Source organism: Anabrus simplex, chromosome 10 (assembly GCF_040414725.1).
Source record: "Anabrus simplex isolate iqAnaSimp1 chromosome 10, ASM4041472v1, whole genome shotgun sequence".
NCBI classification, from domain to species: Eukaryota; Metazoa; Arthropoda; class Insecta; order Orthoptera; family Tettigoniidae; genus Anabrus; species Anabrus simplex.
In genome coordinates, this window is record NC_090274.1 from 44,049,583 (window position 1) to 44,063,732 (window position 14,150).

Here is a 14,150-nt window from a genome sequence, read left to right on the forward strand (position 1 = left end):
TGCCTTGAGTGATACTTGATAGGACTGGTCTAAGGCTGAACTGTCAGCTGTGCTAATCCATTGTGAGCAAAGTATTGAACGCATAGTACAGCTTTTAAAATAATTAGTGTCTTCGTATTTAAATAATTGGAAACTACTGTTCATAAAATGTATATAGGTCATTCCATATCAAACTAATACCATCACATTTTCCAACACCCATCTCACCCTCATCATCATCATTATCTTCATCATCATCATCATCATTTTCCAGCTCCAGGTTCCTGGGTGTGGTGTACGAGCACTCGCCACTTCTTCCTGTCAAAATATAGTTTCTGTTCCTTTATGTCCTCCCACTTGACATTGTTCTTGCTGACCTCCGATTTCATTGTGTCTATCCATCAATTCCTTGGCGTCTCTGCTGGCCTCTCCCCTTTCACTTCTCTGTCAAATCCCCCTGTGGGTGGGGGCAGTACAATAACACCCATGGTATCCCCTGCCTGCTGTAAGAGGCGACTAGGGCCCCAGGGGCTTTTAACTTGGGAATGTGGGTTAGCGACACGCGGCCCTGAGCTGAGACCTGGCATTGCATCCACTCACTTGTGCCAGGCTCCTCACCTTCATCTATCCTATCCGACCTCCCTTGGTCAACTCTTGTTCTTTTCTGATCCCAACAGTATTAGAGCACTCGAGGCCTAGGGAGCCTTTCATTATCACGCTGTTCATGACCCTTGTCCTCCTTTGGCCGATAACTTCAATTTTCTAAGTGTTGGATCCCTTCCATTTTTCTCTCTGAGTAGTGCTATGTAGAGGATTGTTGCCTAGTTGTACTTCCTCTTAAAACAATAATCACCACCAACTCCTATCCGACATGCTTTGGTCACTCTTGTTCTTTTCCGACCCCGACGGTATTAGAGCACTCGAGGCCTAAGGGAGTCTTTCATTTTCACGTCCTTCGTGACCCTTGTCTTTCTTTGGCTGATACCTTCGTTTTTTGAAGTGTCGAATCCCTCCCATTTTTCTCTCTGATTAGTGTTATATAGAGGATGGTTGCCTAGTTGTACTTCCTCTTAAAACAACAATCACCACCACCTTCTCTGTCAAAGTAATTCCTTGCTATTCCTATATGCTTCATTTCTAATCTAGTCTTTCCTGGTCTTTTGGTTCATTGTTTTGATGAATTTCATTTCTGTTGACCGGATTTTACTATTAGCCTTGTTATGTAGGGTACATGTTTTGACTCCATAGGTGAGAATTGGAATGAAGTAGGTTTGAAACATGGTCAGTTTTGCTTTCTGGGGTATTTTATCATCTGAGAGTAGATTTCTCACATGAAAATAAAATTGAGAAGCTTTTTGAGTCCTATTATTTCTTGGTTTATTGTATTATCTTTTGAAATTATACTTCCAAGGTATTTGAAGTTAGAAACAGATTGTAACAGAGTTTCCTCTAGGAAAATGTTTGAATCTGTATCTTTCCTGTTGATAGTCACGGGATTTGTCGTATAGGTTCAAATAATTCTACTTACACACATGCGGATCTGCACGTATACTCCAGTTCAGCAGACTTGTTCATCCTCATCTACATTCGCTTACACTTGGAATCATGTAAACATTCATTTACTGGGAGTTGACCATGTGGTTAGGGGCACGCAGCTGTGAGCTTGCATCCGGGAGATAACGGGTTTGAATCCCACTGTTGGCAGCCCTGAAGATGGTTTTCCATGGTTTCCCATTTTCACAATAAGGCTGTACCTTAAAAAGGCCATGGCTGTTTTTTTTCCACTCGTATGCCATTTCTATCCCATCGTCACCGTAAGACCTATCTGTGTTGGTGCAACGTAAAGCAAATTGAAAAAATTTTACCCACCCTCCCGCGGATTCAGAAACATTCACCTACATGGAATAATGTTATGTTCAGAATGTTTCAGTAAATATACATTCTTTCTTCCTCTTTACAAACATATTTCATTAGGAAGTTATTTTTTCTGTGGTGCAAGTTCATTCCACAGCGTAGCAGAAAGAATAAAGAAACTGCTTTGATAAACTGCTGTTCTTGTGAGTAGAAGGAAAAGAAACACACCTTGACCTCTTCAAATAGAGACCACTGATTGGAGTAAGCTATTACATAGTATAAATTTCATGATCCGTTCATGTCAAATTTACTTTTTAAAACAAACTTTGAAGAGACCTGCTCCAATATACATTTAGAACAATTATCAAGAATTGTCTGCACACACTCAAAAAACAATGTTTGTCTAGAATCAAATATACATGCAAGATAAGAGAATATATTTTCTCAAACTACCGTTTAGAATAAATTGAATCTACTTTTTCTTTTTTTTTGCTTTACATTGCACCGACACAGATAGGTCTTATGGCGACGAGAATCTACTTTCAGAACATAAAATAATCTAATACAAATTTTGGCATAATGCATGAAGAATGATCATATGATTTCATCCTGTTTTAATGAGACTACAAACTCACTTTTATAAGACTCCATTTAGAATTAGAGTTTGGCAAGATTTGACTATTGTTTTTCAAATGCAAGATTTGTACAAAAACTTTTAATTCCACTATTTGTGAATTTGTATATATAGTGTATCATAATTGTGAATATTTGTACAATGTCTAGATTGCTTTCAACTCAGTACAGTACAAGCTGTACCTTACCTTAAAAATGTCCACTGAAGATGGCCCATAAATAAGGGCCAAAACCTGTATGTTTTTTAAGTAAATTTGACATGAACTTGTAACCCCCTCAGGGAGGTTGAATAAGGTATTGAATAGGACGAAAAAATAAAGGCTTATACTTTATACAATGAAGTAAGCTATGCTGGCAGAATCTGTTACCTAGCACAGAATTTTGATGTGTAGAGAATTCTGGTCATTTAACATGAATTTCCTGTAGGCCTAAATGTTTGTTCATTCATTCATTAATTACAATAAATATAAGATCTAATCTTCAGTGTAAAATTCTTGTTTCAACCTTTTCATGTGAACATGCTTTGTTTGTTTGTTTGTTTGTTTGTGTTTGTTTGTTTTCTGGCAATACACATTTATTAATGCATTAACTGCCGTAATAAACCAATTAAACCAAATCCCATGGCGCAATAGTACCGAAGGGCCATGACCTACCAACTTATCTGCCCGAAGACCTGCAGATTATGAGGTGTCGTGTGGTCAGCATAATGAATCCTCTCGGCTGTTGTTTTTGGCTTTCTAGAACAGGACCGCTATCTCACTATCAGATAGCTGCTCGATTGTAATCACATAGGCTGAGTGGACCTCGAACCAGCCCTCAGATACTGGTAAAATCCCCTGACCTGGCTGGGAATTGAACCCAGGGCCCCGGGTAAGAGGCAGGCACTCTACCTCTACACCACGGGTCCAACAACCACCGTAATACTAAGTAGAAATTAGTTCCTGGTGCCTAACAATTTTTTCAAATAATTTTCCAAATATTGTTAATTTTTTACAGCAAAATAGTGTCAAAATTGTGAAATCATAATTTTCTTCCTCATTTTTTTGGTGAGGCTTAGCTTACGATTCACATAGCCTGACTAGAACATATAGCTCAAGGGAACGATGTTCTCACCACATGTCTCATGTTTCGGTGTCAGTTGTCTTACACTACAGCTGATGACTGTAACACTTAAATATCAGACACTGATTCTTCTGGGGATTGAAATTCTGAATCCTCGAACAAAGACTATCCAGAAAGATGGAGAGAATTAAAATCTAAGAATGTGAATGTGGAAAAATATTGTCTCTGGTTGCTGGGCCTTCTGGTGTTTGTTAAAGTAAAGAGGATCCACCTGATGGCGGGCATATTTGTACCTTTTTTAAAATTTTCTTTCTTCATGTAAATAACTTACCAAAATTAATTCTGTGTGTATTTTCATTGATTTAAACCTATTACTTTTTACAAAACAATTTCCAGATGTAGATTGATATCATTCTTATTGTATTAATTTGTAAGGAAAAAGATAATATAATGCTCAAATCATACCCCATTGTTTTTTATTTAGAATGATGTAAATGCTGGGTAAAATCTGTTTTGTGTTTCCTGGGCCATTATCTTTCAAAATTCATAGTAAATTATGCAACAAAATCCTGTCTGATAAGCCTACCCAGGTAAAGTTGCAGTCGATGTGTCGTGGCGCACGTTTTGCGGCCTGAGAAACCCCACAGTCTGAGACACTACTACTGTGTCACGTAGCAGTTAATGTGTTCATAAGAAATAAACACTGGTGTCTACTTTGTCTCTAGCTGTTACACAACAAGAAATGCTATGAAGTATACACATATTCAAAACTATAAACAGCAGTTCCACAGTACCATCATCCATATTCTGTTGGTTATGTGTAGCAGGGTGAGTGTTTAACTTTCAAAATAATCTCCTGTCTGTGTAGATTGTGTCTGCCAGTCACATCTACACAATGTGAAAAAATCAAAATAATATCTTTGTCCTCAAAGTTGCAAATGATTCAGATTATGTCAACTCAAAAGACTTGCCAGTCAAGGCAATACATCATCATTATTTTTATTGTTGTGTGCTTTTAAATTTTTGTAATGTGTTGAATTGTTGTTTAACAGGCTCTGAAAGTGGACAACAAAGTACGTGATGTATTCTCAATGGGCAGACATATTTTTTGCTTTGCTGCTGACGAAATGCTTTACAAGCTGAAGAAGGATGAACCCGAAAGGAGGTAAATGTAATTTACAATAATTTGCTCGTCTTTAACTGTAGTTGGAATTAGCAAAATAAACCCATTGTAAGCAAATCAAATTTTCTGACATCGCTGACTTATGTCTCAACAGTTTGTAGGGAGGCTTAATGCCACCAAGTAGAACAGGAGGGGAAGGAGGGACAATTCACAGAGGAACAAACTTTCTGGGTCAGGGAGGAGAGAGGAAGGACAATTTATGATGGAATCAAAAACCATGAATTATAAGTCAGCCTGTGCTGGATTGTTACAGGTTTCATTTATGCTATAAAGATACTGTGATAGACTTAGCACACTTGCTCATCTTTGTCATCCCACAGTAATTCCAAGATTCAAAATACATCATCCTACCAAAATCTTATACCAAACCATAGTTGCTTAGGATTACATTTCAGTGGTTTCCTATTCTTTTCTTCTGTTTGTTTTACATTGCACCGACATAGGCAGGTCTATAATTTCAATATAATTGGTCCATTATTGGACATTATAAATTTTCCAGCTAATTCATTCTTGGTTGCCAGTGTTTCGCCCATGTGTGCCAGTTTGAGCTCATCAGTTGGTATCTGGCACACCTACCAAGACGCATGGCTAGTGCATACCGCGGAGGCCACTGCATAGACTACTTGGAACCACTGGCAGTGCCAATGCACTATGAGAGACTTTGTCTCTTTACAAAAATTTATGCCTGCTAGGCCATCAGATGATATACAGTAGATAGATGTAGATATTGATTCCCATAGGGAACTTTACAATGGTTTTCTGTGGTGTCCCATTTTCACACAAGCAAATGCTGAACTGTACTTTAACTCATTCCAGTCTTACTGCGAGCATGATTCTGGTGGCTACATCTTGTTTCTTACGAGAGTATTTCAACGGATAGCAGTATTTTCTGTCTAAGTCAGAGAATTTACAATATTTTCGATGAGTGTGCATTAGTAGATGTTGTCACTCAGTGTGCTCTAGAGCATGGCTTCATGCGGCAAATGAGTGCTTGGTGACCATATTTTTGATAGTTTATGTAATCGTGCTCCCTGATATCTAGAAGTAAGGTAAGAGTGTATTCTGTCCGAAGGCAGGTCCGTACCTCCGCAGATGTGTTCCTGAGCCGGAGTTTACGTACGGTAGGGTGGCCAGTTCCTTTCCGCTCCTCCATTCCCTTACCCTCACCAACAGCGCGTGGCAACCTATCCAACTCCCGACGACACCCAATGCTGCTTAATTTCGGAGATCTCACAGTATCAAGGTGTTTCAACATGGCTACGGCCATTGGCTGATATCTAGAGAAAAAAAAACATATAATTTTACTAATATGTGGACATTCCTACACATTCACGCAAGTACAAAATGCGGGCGAACATTCTGTAGGCTGTAAAATGAACTCCAGTCATAATGAAATGCAAAAAGTTGTTTCGAATTCATATTTGCATATCAACAATATTTCCATTTGTGCATAAAATTATGATTACATACCTTCAATATCATCTTCACTCTGAGTATCTTTCCTAACATCGCCTTCTGAATAACTGTCATCACATATAAATATTATACAGTTATAGTATTAATAGAGTATGCAAATTGTGCATTGATTAGAGAGAATCACTGTGTGATATCGAGAGGTTCACTTGGTGTTCGTACAGAACTCAATTATAGACTTGGGTAGTTTTTTTGCACTTAACAGCGTGGTACCGCTTGCAGAGATTATCACAGCGTTCACACTCGCACTTATTGCCTGGGTCGTGGAAGAATTTTAACTTGCAAGCCCTCTGATGGTGGCCGTGTACTGTCATTGAGGTCATGAAGTGTCACATCTCCTGATTTGTTAAAGACTCATAATTTATTGTATAAGTCAGCACTGTCAATACGGATATGAAGCTAATATTATGTAACATAAAAATATATAAATAAAATTTTATAAGAGCTTCCATTTTCATTACTGCTTAATATTGAAAATGAAAACCTACAACCTGTTTTCCAGTCATTGACCGGGTCAGGGATGGAATGAATGAAGCAGATATAGGCTATTAGTACGATGGGGTCGCCACTCCCAAATATATTTATTAATGACTGATAGATGCTATGAAATGAGAATGGAGAATGTTGCTGGAATGAAAGATAACAGAGAAAACCGCAGTACCCGGAGAAAAACCTGTCCCGCCTCCGCTTTGTCCAGCACAAATCTTACATGGAGTGACCGGGATTTGAACCACGGTATCCAGCGGTGAGAGGCCGATGCGCCGCTGTCTGAGCCACGGAGGCTCCTACTGCTTAATATTATTATTGAATAATCATTATTTTTATATCATTTTCATTATTGTTGTTTTGTAATTGCAATGTACATTTTACATGTTCAAAATAGGGTAAATATAATAGTATTTCAGAAAACTGTACTTAGTAGACTGTCAGATTTTTTATATTTGCAAAATATGGTATAATATACTGTATATGGTAATGAATATTATTTTGAAATCTCAAGTGCTAGCTGACATGAAACAAACAAAATTTTTCATTACTAGATGCTCAGACAAGCACAAAGGAAAAATAATCATGCAGATATCTCCTATAGGTATAGAGATATAATTTTTTGGTGATAATGTTCTCCCACTTGATATTCAGAATGGAGCAGAGTTTTGTTGGTAAAAGTGCTCAAGTTTCTTTGTGCCAAGGCGGTATAATGTCAGACTTCATATCCGTGAAGTAATGTTGAAATAACTACATCTTGGTAGACCAGAAGTTTGGTTTGGACTGTTAAATGTTTGTTTCTGAAGATTTCTCTGGAACAGTTGTCCAAATGCCAAGCAAGCAGCATGAAGTCTCTTTTCCACATCCTGTTTGAAGTAAATCATTTAGGCATTGCTCCCAAGGTATGAAAAGTGGTCAACTTGTTCTATTGTCATATCTTAAATGGTGATATTGAATTCTGCAATGGCTGTTCCTGGGGCAGGTTGTACAAGTACCTTGGTTTTCTGAGGACTGATGGTGAGGCCAAAGTGTTTGCTACCTCACTTGGAGCAGTTCACTGGATAGTTGTAGCTCATCGGATGTGAAAGCAGGTGATGCAATGTCATCGGCATTCTGCATTTGAGTTACCTTGGTAACATTAGTTAATTGCTGCGAGGAAAGTCTGGCCAAGTTGAAGAGTCCTCTATCAAAGCAATACTTGATCTCTGTACCTGGGTTGTTCGCAGATTATATTTCACAAAGAGCAAAGAAATTGGTAGTAATATATATATTATATATAAAAGCTCGTAGAATGGAATTGTGACAATATTGCCACAAATACATATTTTTGTTTTGTTTAGAAACTGCACCTCTTTCATTTCTATTTTCTTAAAAAAAAAAAAAAAAATTATTCTACATCTAAATGAGATGGCATATGGCTTTTAGTGCTGGGTGTCCAAGGACAAGTTTGGCTTGCCAGGTGCAGGTCTTTTGAATTGACGTATGTAGGCGACCTGTGCATCGTGATGAGGATGAAAAGATGATGAAGACGACACACATGCTCAGCTGCTGTGCCAGCAGAGTTAACCATTTTTTAATTTAAATTCCCGACCCTGCCAGGAATCGAACCCGGGACCCCTGTGACCAAAGGCCAGCATGCAGGTAGCCAGACTACACCTAAAATAGTCCTGCTGCTTGGCTGAATGGTCAGCGTAGGGGCCTTTGGTTCGATTCCTGGCCGAGTCTGAGATACCCGTATTAAGTCTTGAGCAGACCCCTGGGTGTTATTCGACAGGCGTAGGCTATGTGCTGACACTGGGTTTTACCCTTTCTTAATCTCATTATCATAATCATCACACACTCAGATATCCAGGTTTCCCAAGGATGTCAGATAGAAAGACGTACACCAGGCGTCTCCTGAGGCAACATGCAGTCAGTCACCACTCAGTCCTGTTATGTGTTCATATATCTCATATATGATTTGACTTGTCACTTGTTTGTTCTTTAGCACCTTTATCAATTTCCTTCTCACAGAAACTCTCATTTCCCTTTACATTAATTTTGTATTGTATTTGAACTACTTTTTTAATGTTCTGTGACAGTCAAACTTTATAGGCTAAGAGATGATAACTAACGATGACAAAAGTAAGGGGAATATAAACTACAGACTATATGCCGTGAACAGAGAGAAGGTGTGGGAAACACTAAGGAAAATTGGAATACAGGATGACATGACACACATGATCAAGACAAGCAAGGAAGGCCTTCCTTAAGAAAATAAATTTTCTCTATTCATACACATACACTTTAACATCTCAAGTTGGTAAACTTTTGGAAAGAATAATAGAGCAAAAAATCAGACCCCTTATTGAAGAGCACCTCTTTGAAGAACAGTATGGATTCAGGAACAACTGATTTAATCTTTATCATCCATCAATTAATGGAAAAATACTACGAACTCAGGCGAGATTTGTGGTTAGCCTTTCTGGATATCAAGAAAGCATTTCATGCTGTGAACAGAGAGAAGGTGTGGGAAACACTAAAGAAAATTGGAATACAGGATGACATGATACACATGACCAAGAATTTGTATGAAGATACCTGCAGTAAAGTTAAAACACCTGTACGAATGACTGAAACCTTTGATAGAAAATCTGGATTAAGACAGGGTGTTGTTTTGTCTCCTCCTCTCTTCATCACTATGATGAACGAGGTTCAGAGAAAAGTACGCCAAACCACTGGAGGTAAGAAAATTAGTTAACTTGTTCGCTGATGATATATGCTTGTTGGGAGACTCTAGAGAAGACTTTCAAGAACAAATAAACTCCTGGATAGAAGCTGCTAAAGAATATGAACTCATCTTCAGCCAAGAGAAAATTGAGGTTATGGTCATGAAAAGATATGAAAAACCAGTGGGACACACTGAAATGTGTGGGAAACAGCTACAGATGAACCATCAATTCAAATATCTTGGAAGTGTTATCTCTGATACTGGTTCTATAGACAAGGAAATTTCCCACAGAATTCAGACAGGTAGAAAATTCTACAAAATAGTTAGACATAATATGGAACAAGAAAATACCAACAAAATGTAAAAGAGTCATATGAAACCTATTACGTACCAATCCGGACCTATGGTTGCGAAACATGGACCATGAGAAGTAAAGATGTCAGTAGAATCCAGGCAGCAGAAATAAGATTTGTCTGTAGCATGATCGGTAAGACACAGAGGGACAGAGTCCATAATGATGAAATCCACAAGCAGGTTCAAGTTGCAAAACTGCAGGACAGAATAACATCGCAGCGACTGAGATGGTATGGACATACGCGACGCATGGAAGATAACGGATTACCGAAACCAATGTATGATCTAAAACTTGAAGACAAAAGACCAAGAGGGCGACCAAGACTCAGAAACAAGGACATGGTGAAGACTGACATTGAACAGCGAGGACATACTTTGGAAAGCATTGAAGAAAGAGAGAAGTTCAGAGACCGGAACTGGTGGAGAAGCCTCGTTCACCGACCCATTGCTTAAGATGGAACGATGTGGGATATGATGAATGATCATACACAGATATACATAATAATCAGTTTATGAAATAAATTTCAGTTATCCCTCATTTTTTAATATCAACTCTTGTTTGCATGTACAGCAATATTATTTTCTGTTTCTTGTTGCAGGTTGAGTTCCTCGGACATGTTCCATTCATCATCTGACCATGATAGTGATGAAGAACAGCTGTCACACTTTAAAAGTCATAGCTTTAAACCTCTTCTGGAATTGAAAAACTTAGTTACTGTTCATCCGATCTGGAATGGCTTTGTTGTGCTGAGGAAATGCTTTGGGAAGCTGTTTCTTATTGTGTACAAAGAAAGCAAAAGCAAAGGATCTTTTGAGGAGAGGGACAGTGTTCAAATCTGTTTTGATTTTCTAGAGGTAAGGTGTATGTTTGTACAAGTGTTCATGTACTGAAACAGAATTATTCTACTCCAGGATTACAGTGAATAGAATAGACCAAAAATAATGCTTTGTCTTAAATTAAGGTAACATTATCAGCCAATTCCTTACATAATCATTATGCTGCATACTTGTTTCACGCCTTATTAATACATTGAAACCGGCCCCGGAGATCTCCGTATTACTGCGGCCAGCGGTTGTGGACGGACCCTGAAAATCTCTGTTTTTACGTACTGGCTTAGTTTTCAACTTGTCACGCTATCTGTTAGCTAGTGTTTGAACTATTTGCCATCATATCATGGAGTAGTAGGACCACTGATGTTAGTGCCGAGATTTTTTTCCACTTTTACGATCATTGTAACTATGAAAACAACCTATATACATGTGTGATCTTGTGTAACGATAAAGTATTTTGACATCCTTATGCAGATTCATTATCTGGTCTGCCACATGGGTGACAACCCCTGAGAATTCTCGTAGTTTCTCAGCTGACAGTAGGTGATAGGCTACTAGAATTCTTGCTTTTATGCACCTAGTATTTCCTTGATCATTGATACAATTGTGGGTGAAATTATGAGTTCCAAATGGTGTAGTCATGGAGTATAAACTATCACTATTGTTGCATCTTTTCTTTCTTTAAAGCTTCGTGGATTTAACAGAATAATATTGGATCTGTAGAGCTATTCCCTGGAGCTCCAGTGCGGATATCAAACCCGCCAAACAATTCAGTGATGCTGGATGATGAACTCTCTCGATTTTCAAAGCTACCTGACATTCTGTGACTGCATTTGGGGCATAGATAAGATCATTTTGTCTGTTACAGTGCACATAATTCTAAAAACTTTTTGTCAGTAAAGAGAATTTTCCAATGACCATTTTGCACATGTTGTTTAAATGGGGCTCAATATTTGACCAGCCTCTGCTTCTTCAGTTATGTTGTTAGGAAGTGCCCAGTGCTGCAATGAGGTGCTCTCAGACCAAGGTCATTTCTTAGCATCTGACGTTCATCTCTCTTACCATTATCTTTTGTTTTCACACAGGATTTCAGCAAATTGTTTATTTCACAACATTGGAAACCATGGTATTCTAGCAGATGTCAGGCGGCTCAGATGAGAACTGTCAGACATGCTCTGTCTTACTGAAGCATCCGATAGATGAACATTGTGCTATTTACTTATTTATCGTATGGTTTACAATCACATCACAATAAAAGTATTTTAAAACTATTTACACGTGTGAACACATTAAGTCACAATGTCAGATTGGTATCTCTTATAGAATTAACACCATTTCGAGTAGTCATCAGGAACTCGGCTAGATCTGCTGAGAAGGCTGTTATTGGGCATTCTTGGATAATATGCTGAACAGTTTGTCTTTCAGCACCACAACTACACTCGGGAGATGGAATTTTCTTCCATTTATATAGGAAGTGATATGTGCTAACTACTATGAGCCAGCCCCGTGGTATAGGGGTAACATTTCTGCCTCTTACCCAGAGGCCCTGGGATCAATTCCCGACCAGGTCAGGGATTTTAACCTGGATCTGAGGGCTGGTTCAAGGTCCTCTCAGCCTAGGTGATTACAATTGAGGAACTATCTGATGGTGAGATGGCGGCCATGGTCAAGAAAGCCAAGAATAATGGCCGAGAGAATTCGTCCTGTTGACCATACGACACCTCATAATCTGCAGGCCTTCGGGCTGAGCAGCGGTCGCTTGGTAGGCCAAGGCCCTTCGGGGCTGTTACACCATGGGGTTTGGTTTTTTATTGATTATAATGGATTTTACCTCACTATTAAGGAGAAACTATTACAGAAAAGTGAAATTATCACAGAAAAAAAATTCTGCAAAGAAAGAAAGAAATATGTCAGTGGTGCTTATTTTTATTATTCACACTATTTAACTGGCATACGTATTCGTATAAACACTTCCATTTGTTACAGGAACTGGCAGGATCTTATTCCTGACCCATACATTTCTGTGGCGGGATCTTATTCCTGACCCATACATTTCTGTTACAGGTTAGAAACTGGCGTGCTCACTCACGCCAATTCCAAGAATAAGGTACCTGATGACCGCAGATGTTAGTTTGAAAAGTGATTGACTGATGGCTCGGGGCGTCACTTTTATATATCATGTCCCACCAAATTTAATGCAGGGAAAATAAGAATATCCTGGGGAAAACAGATTTAGGTTACTAGCAGGTATCTTGATGTGATTGTGGTTGGTCAGCTTGTAGGAATATATTGTCATGATCTTTAATTTACAGGCTTCATCCTGTATCATCATATCCAAGTCAAAAAAGGATCTCTCTCTCGACTTGGTCAACCAGTTGCTGAAGGATGCTGCACTCCACAGTGTTGAGATACTGTTCCTTGCCCTGGGGAGGGGGCTGGTGTACTATGTAGCTGTGTCATTGGAAGGAAGAATAACCAGTCCTGTACAACTCCTGTACAGAACACCGGATTATATAACTGGTCTCCTCTGTCTACCAGGTAAGGTAGTAAAATTAGTAATCGAATGGTGGAGGGGGGATGTGATGAATCATGCCACATACTGAAAGATAGGAGAATAATAGGATAAACATAATGACAGGTCAGTGTGGGAAAAGGGAGCAACAGAAAGAAGACAGCTGACCTGATAATTTCATTGCATGTAATAAAATTCATATTAAATTCCATAATGACGTTGACTGATTAGTTCCACCTTTCAATACAAAGTGTCACATATTGGTTTCCTCATACTTTGAATTGTAGGAACTCCTCCATTTTTTCATGTAATTAGTGTTAAAAGGCCGGCCCCGCGGTGTACGGGTAGCGTGCCTGCCTCTTACCTGGAGGCCCTGGGTTCGATTCCCGGCCAGGTCAGGGATTTTTACTTGCATCTGAAGGCTGATTTGAGTCCACTCAGCCTACGTGATTACAATTGAGGAGCTATCTGATGGTGAGATGGCAGCCCCTGTCTAGAAAGCCAAGAATAACGGCAGATCCGTCGTGCTGACCATACGACACCTCATAATTTGTAGGCCTTTGGGCTGAACAGCGGTCGCTTGGTAGGCCATGGCCCTTCGGGGCTGTTGCGCCATGGGGTTTGGATTTTTTTTAGTGTTAAGAGGGGGTGATTGTCTTTCCCTTAAAACAACAATCATGACCATTTCTTTGGAGATGTTATAGTGGTCAACTTCTAGGAAACTGAGTGAGATTGCTGTGTGATACAGGTTGCATAGTTGTAAGCTTGCATCCTGGAAAGGATAACATCAAGGATAACAAGTCTTGTTGAAATGAGATACAAGTGGAATATGGTTTACTAGACTGTTGAGAATTGCAACTGAAACCCAGTGGCCAGGCTGAGTGGCTCAGACGGTTGAGGCGCTGGCCTTCTGACCCCAACTTGGCAGGTTCAATCCTGGCTCAGTCCGGTGGTATCTGAAGGTGCTTAAATACGTCAGCCTCATGTTGGTAGATTTACCGACACATAAAAGAACTCCTGAGCGGGACTAAATACCGGCACCTCGGTGTCTCCAAAAACTGTAAAAGTAGTTA

At 39.2% G+C, this 14,150-nt stretch overlaps 1 protein-coding gene across 1 annotated transcript in view; it reads left to right on the plus strand.

Annotated features, from left to right (window-relative positions):
* Positions 1-14,150, plus strand: part of LOC136882037 (uncharacterized) — a 42,982-nt gene that overhangs the window by 5,438 nt on the left and 23,394 nt on the right. The window contains exons 3-5 of the mRNA XM_067154538.2: positions 4,581-4,693; positions 10,334-10,589; positions 12,878-13,103. Of these exons, the coding sequence (XP_067010639.2) occupies positions 4,581-4,693; positions 10,334-10,589; positions 12,878-13,103 (595 nt within the window). The remainder of the gene's footprint in view (positions 1-4,580; positions 4,694-10,333; positions 10,590-12,877; positions 13,104-14,150) is intronic.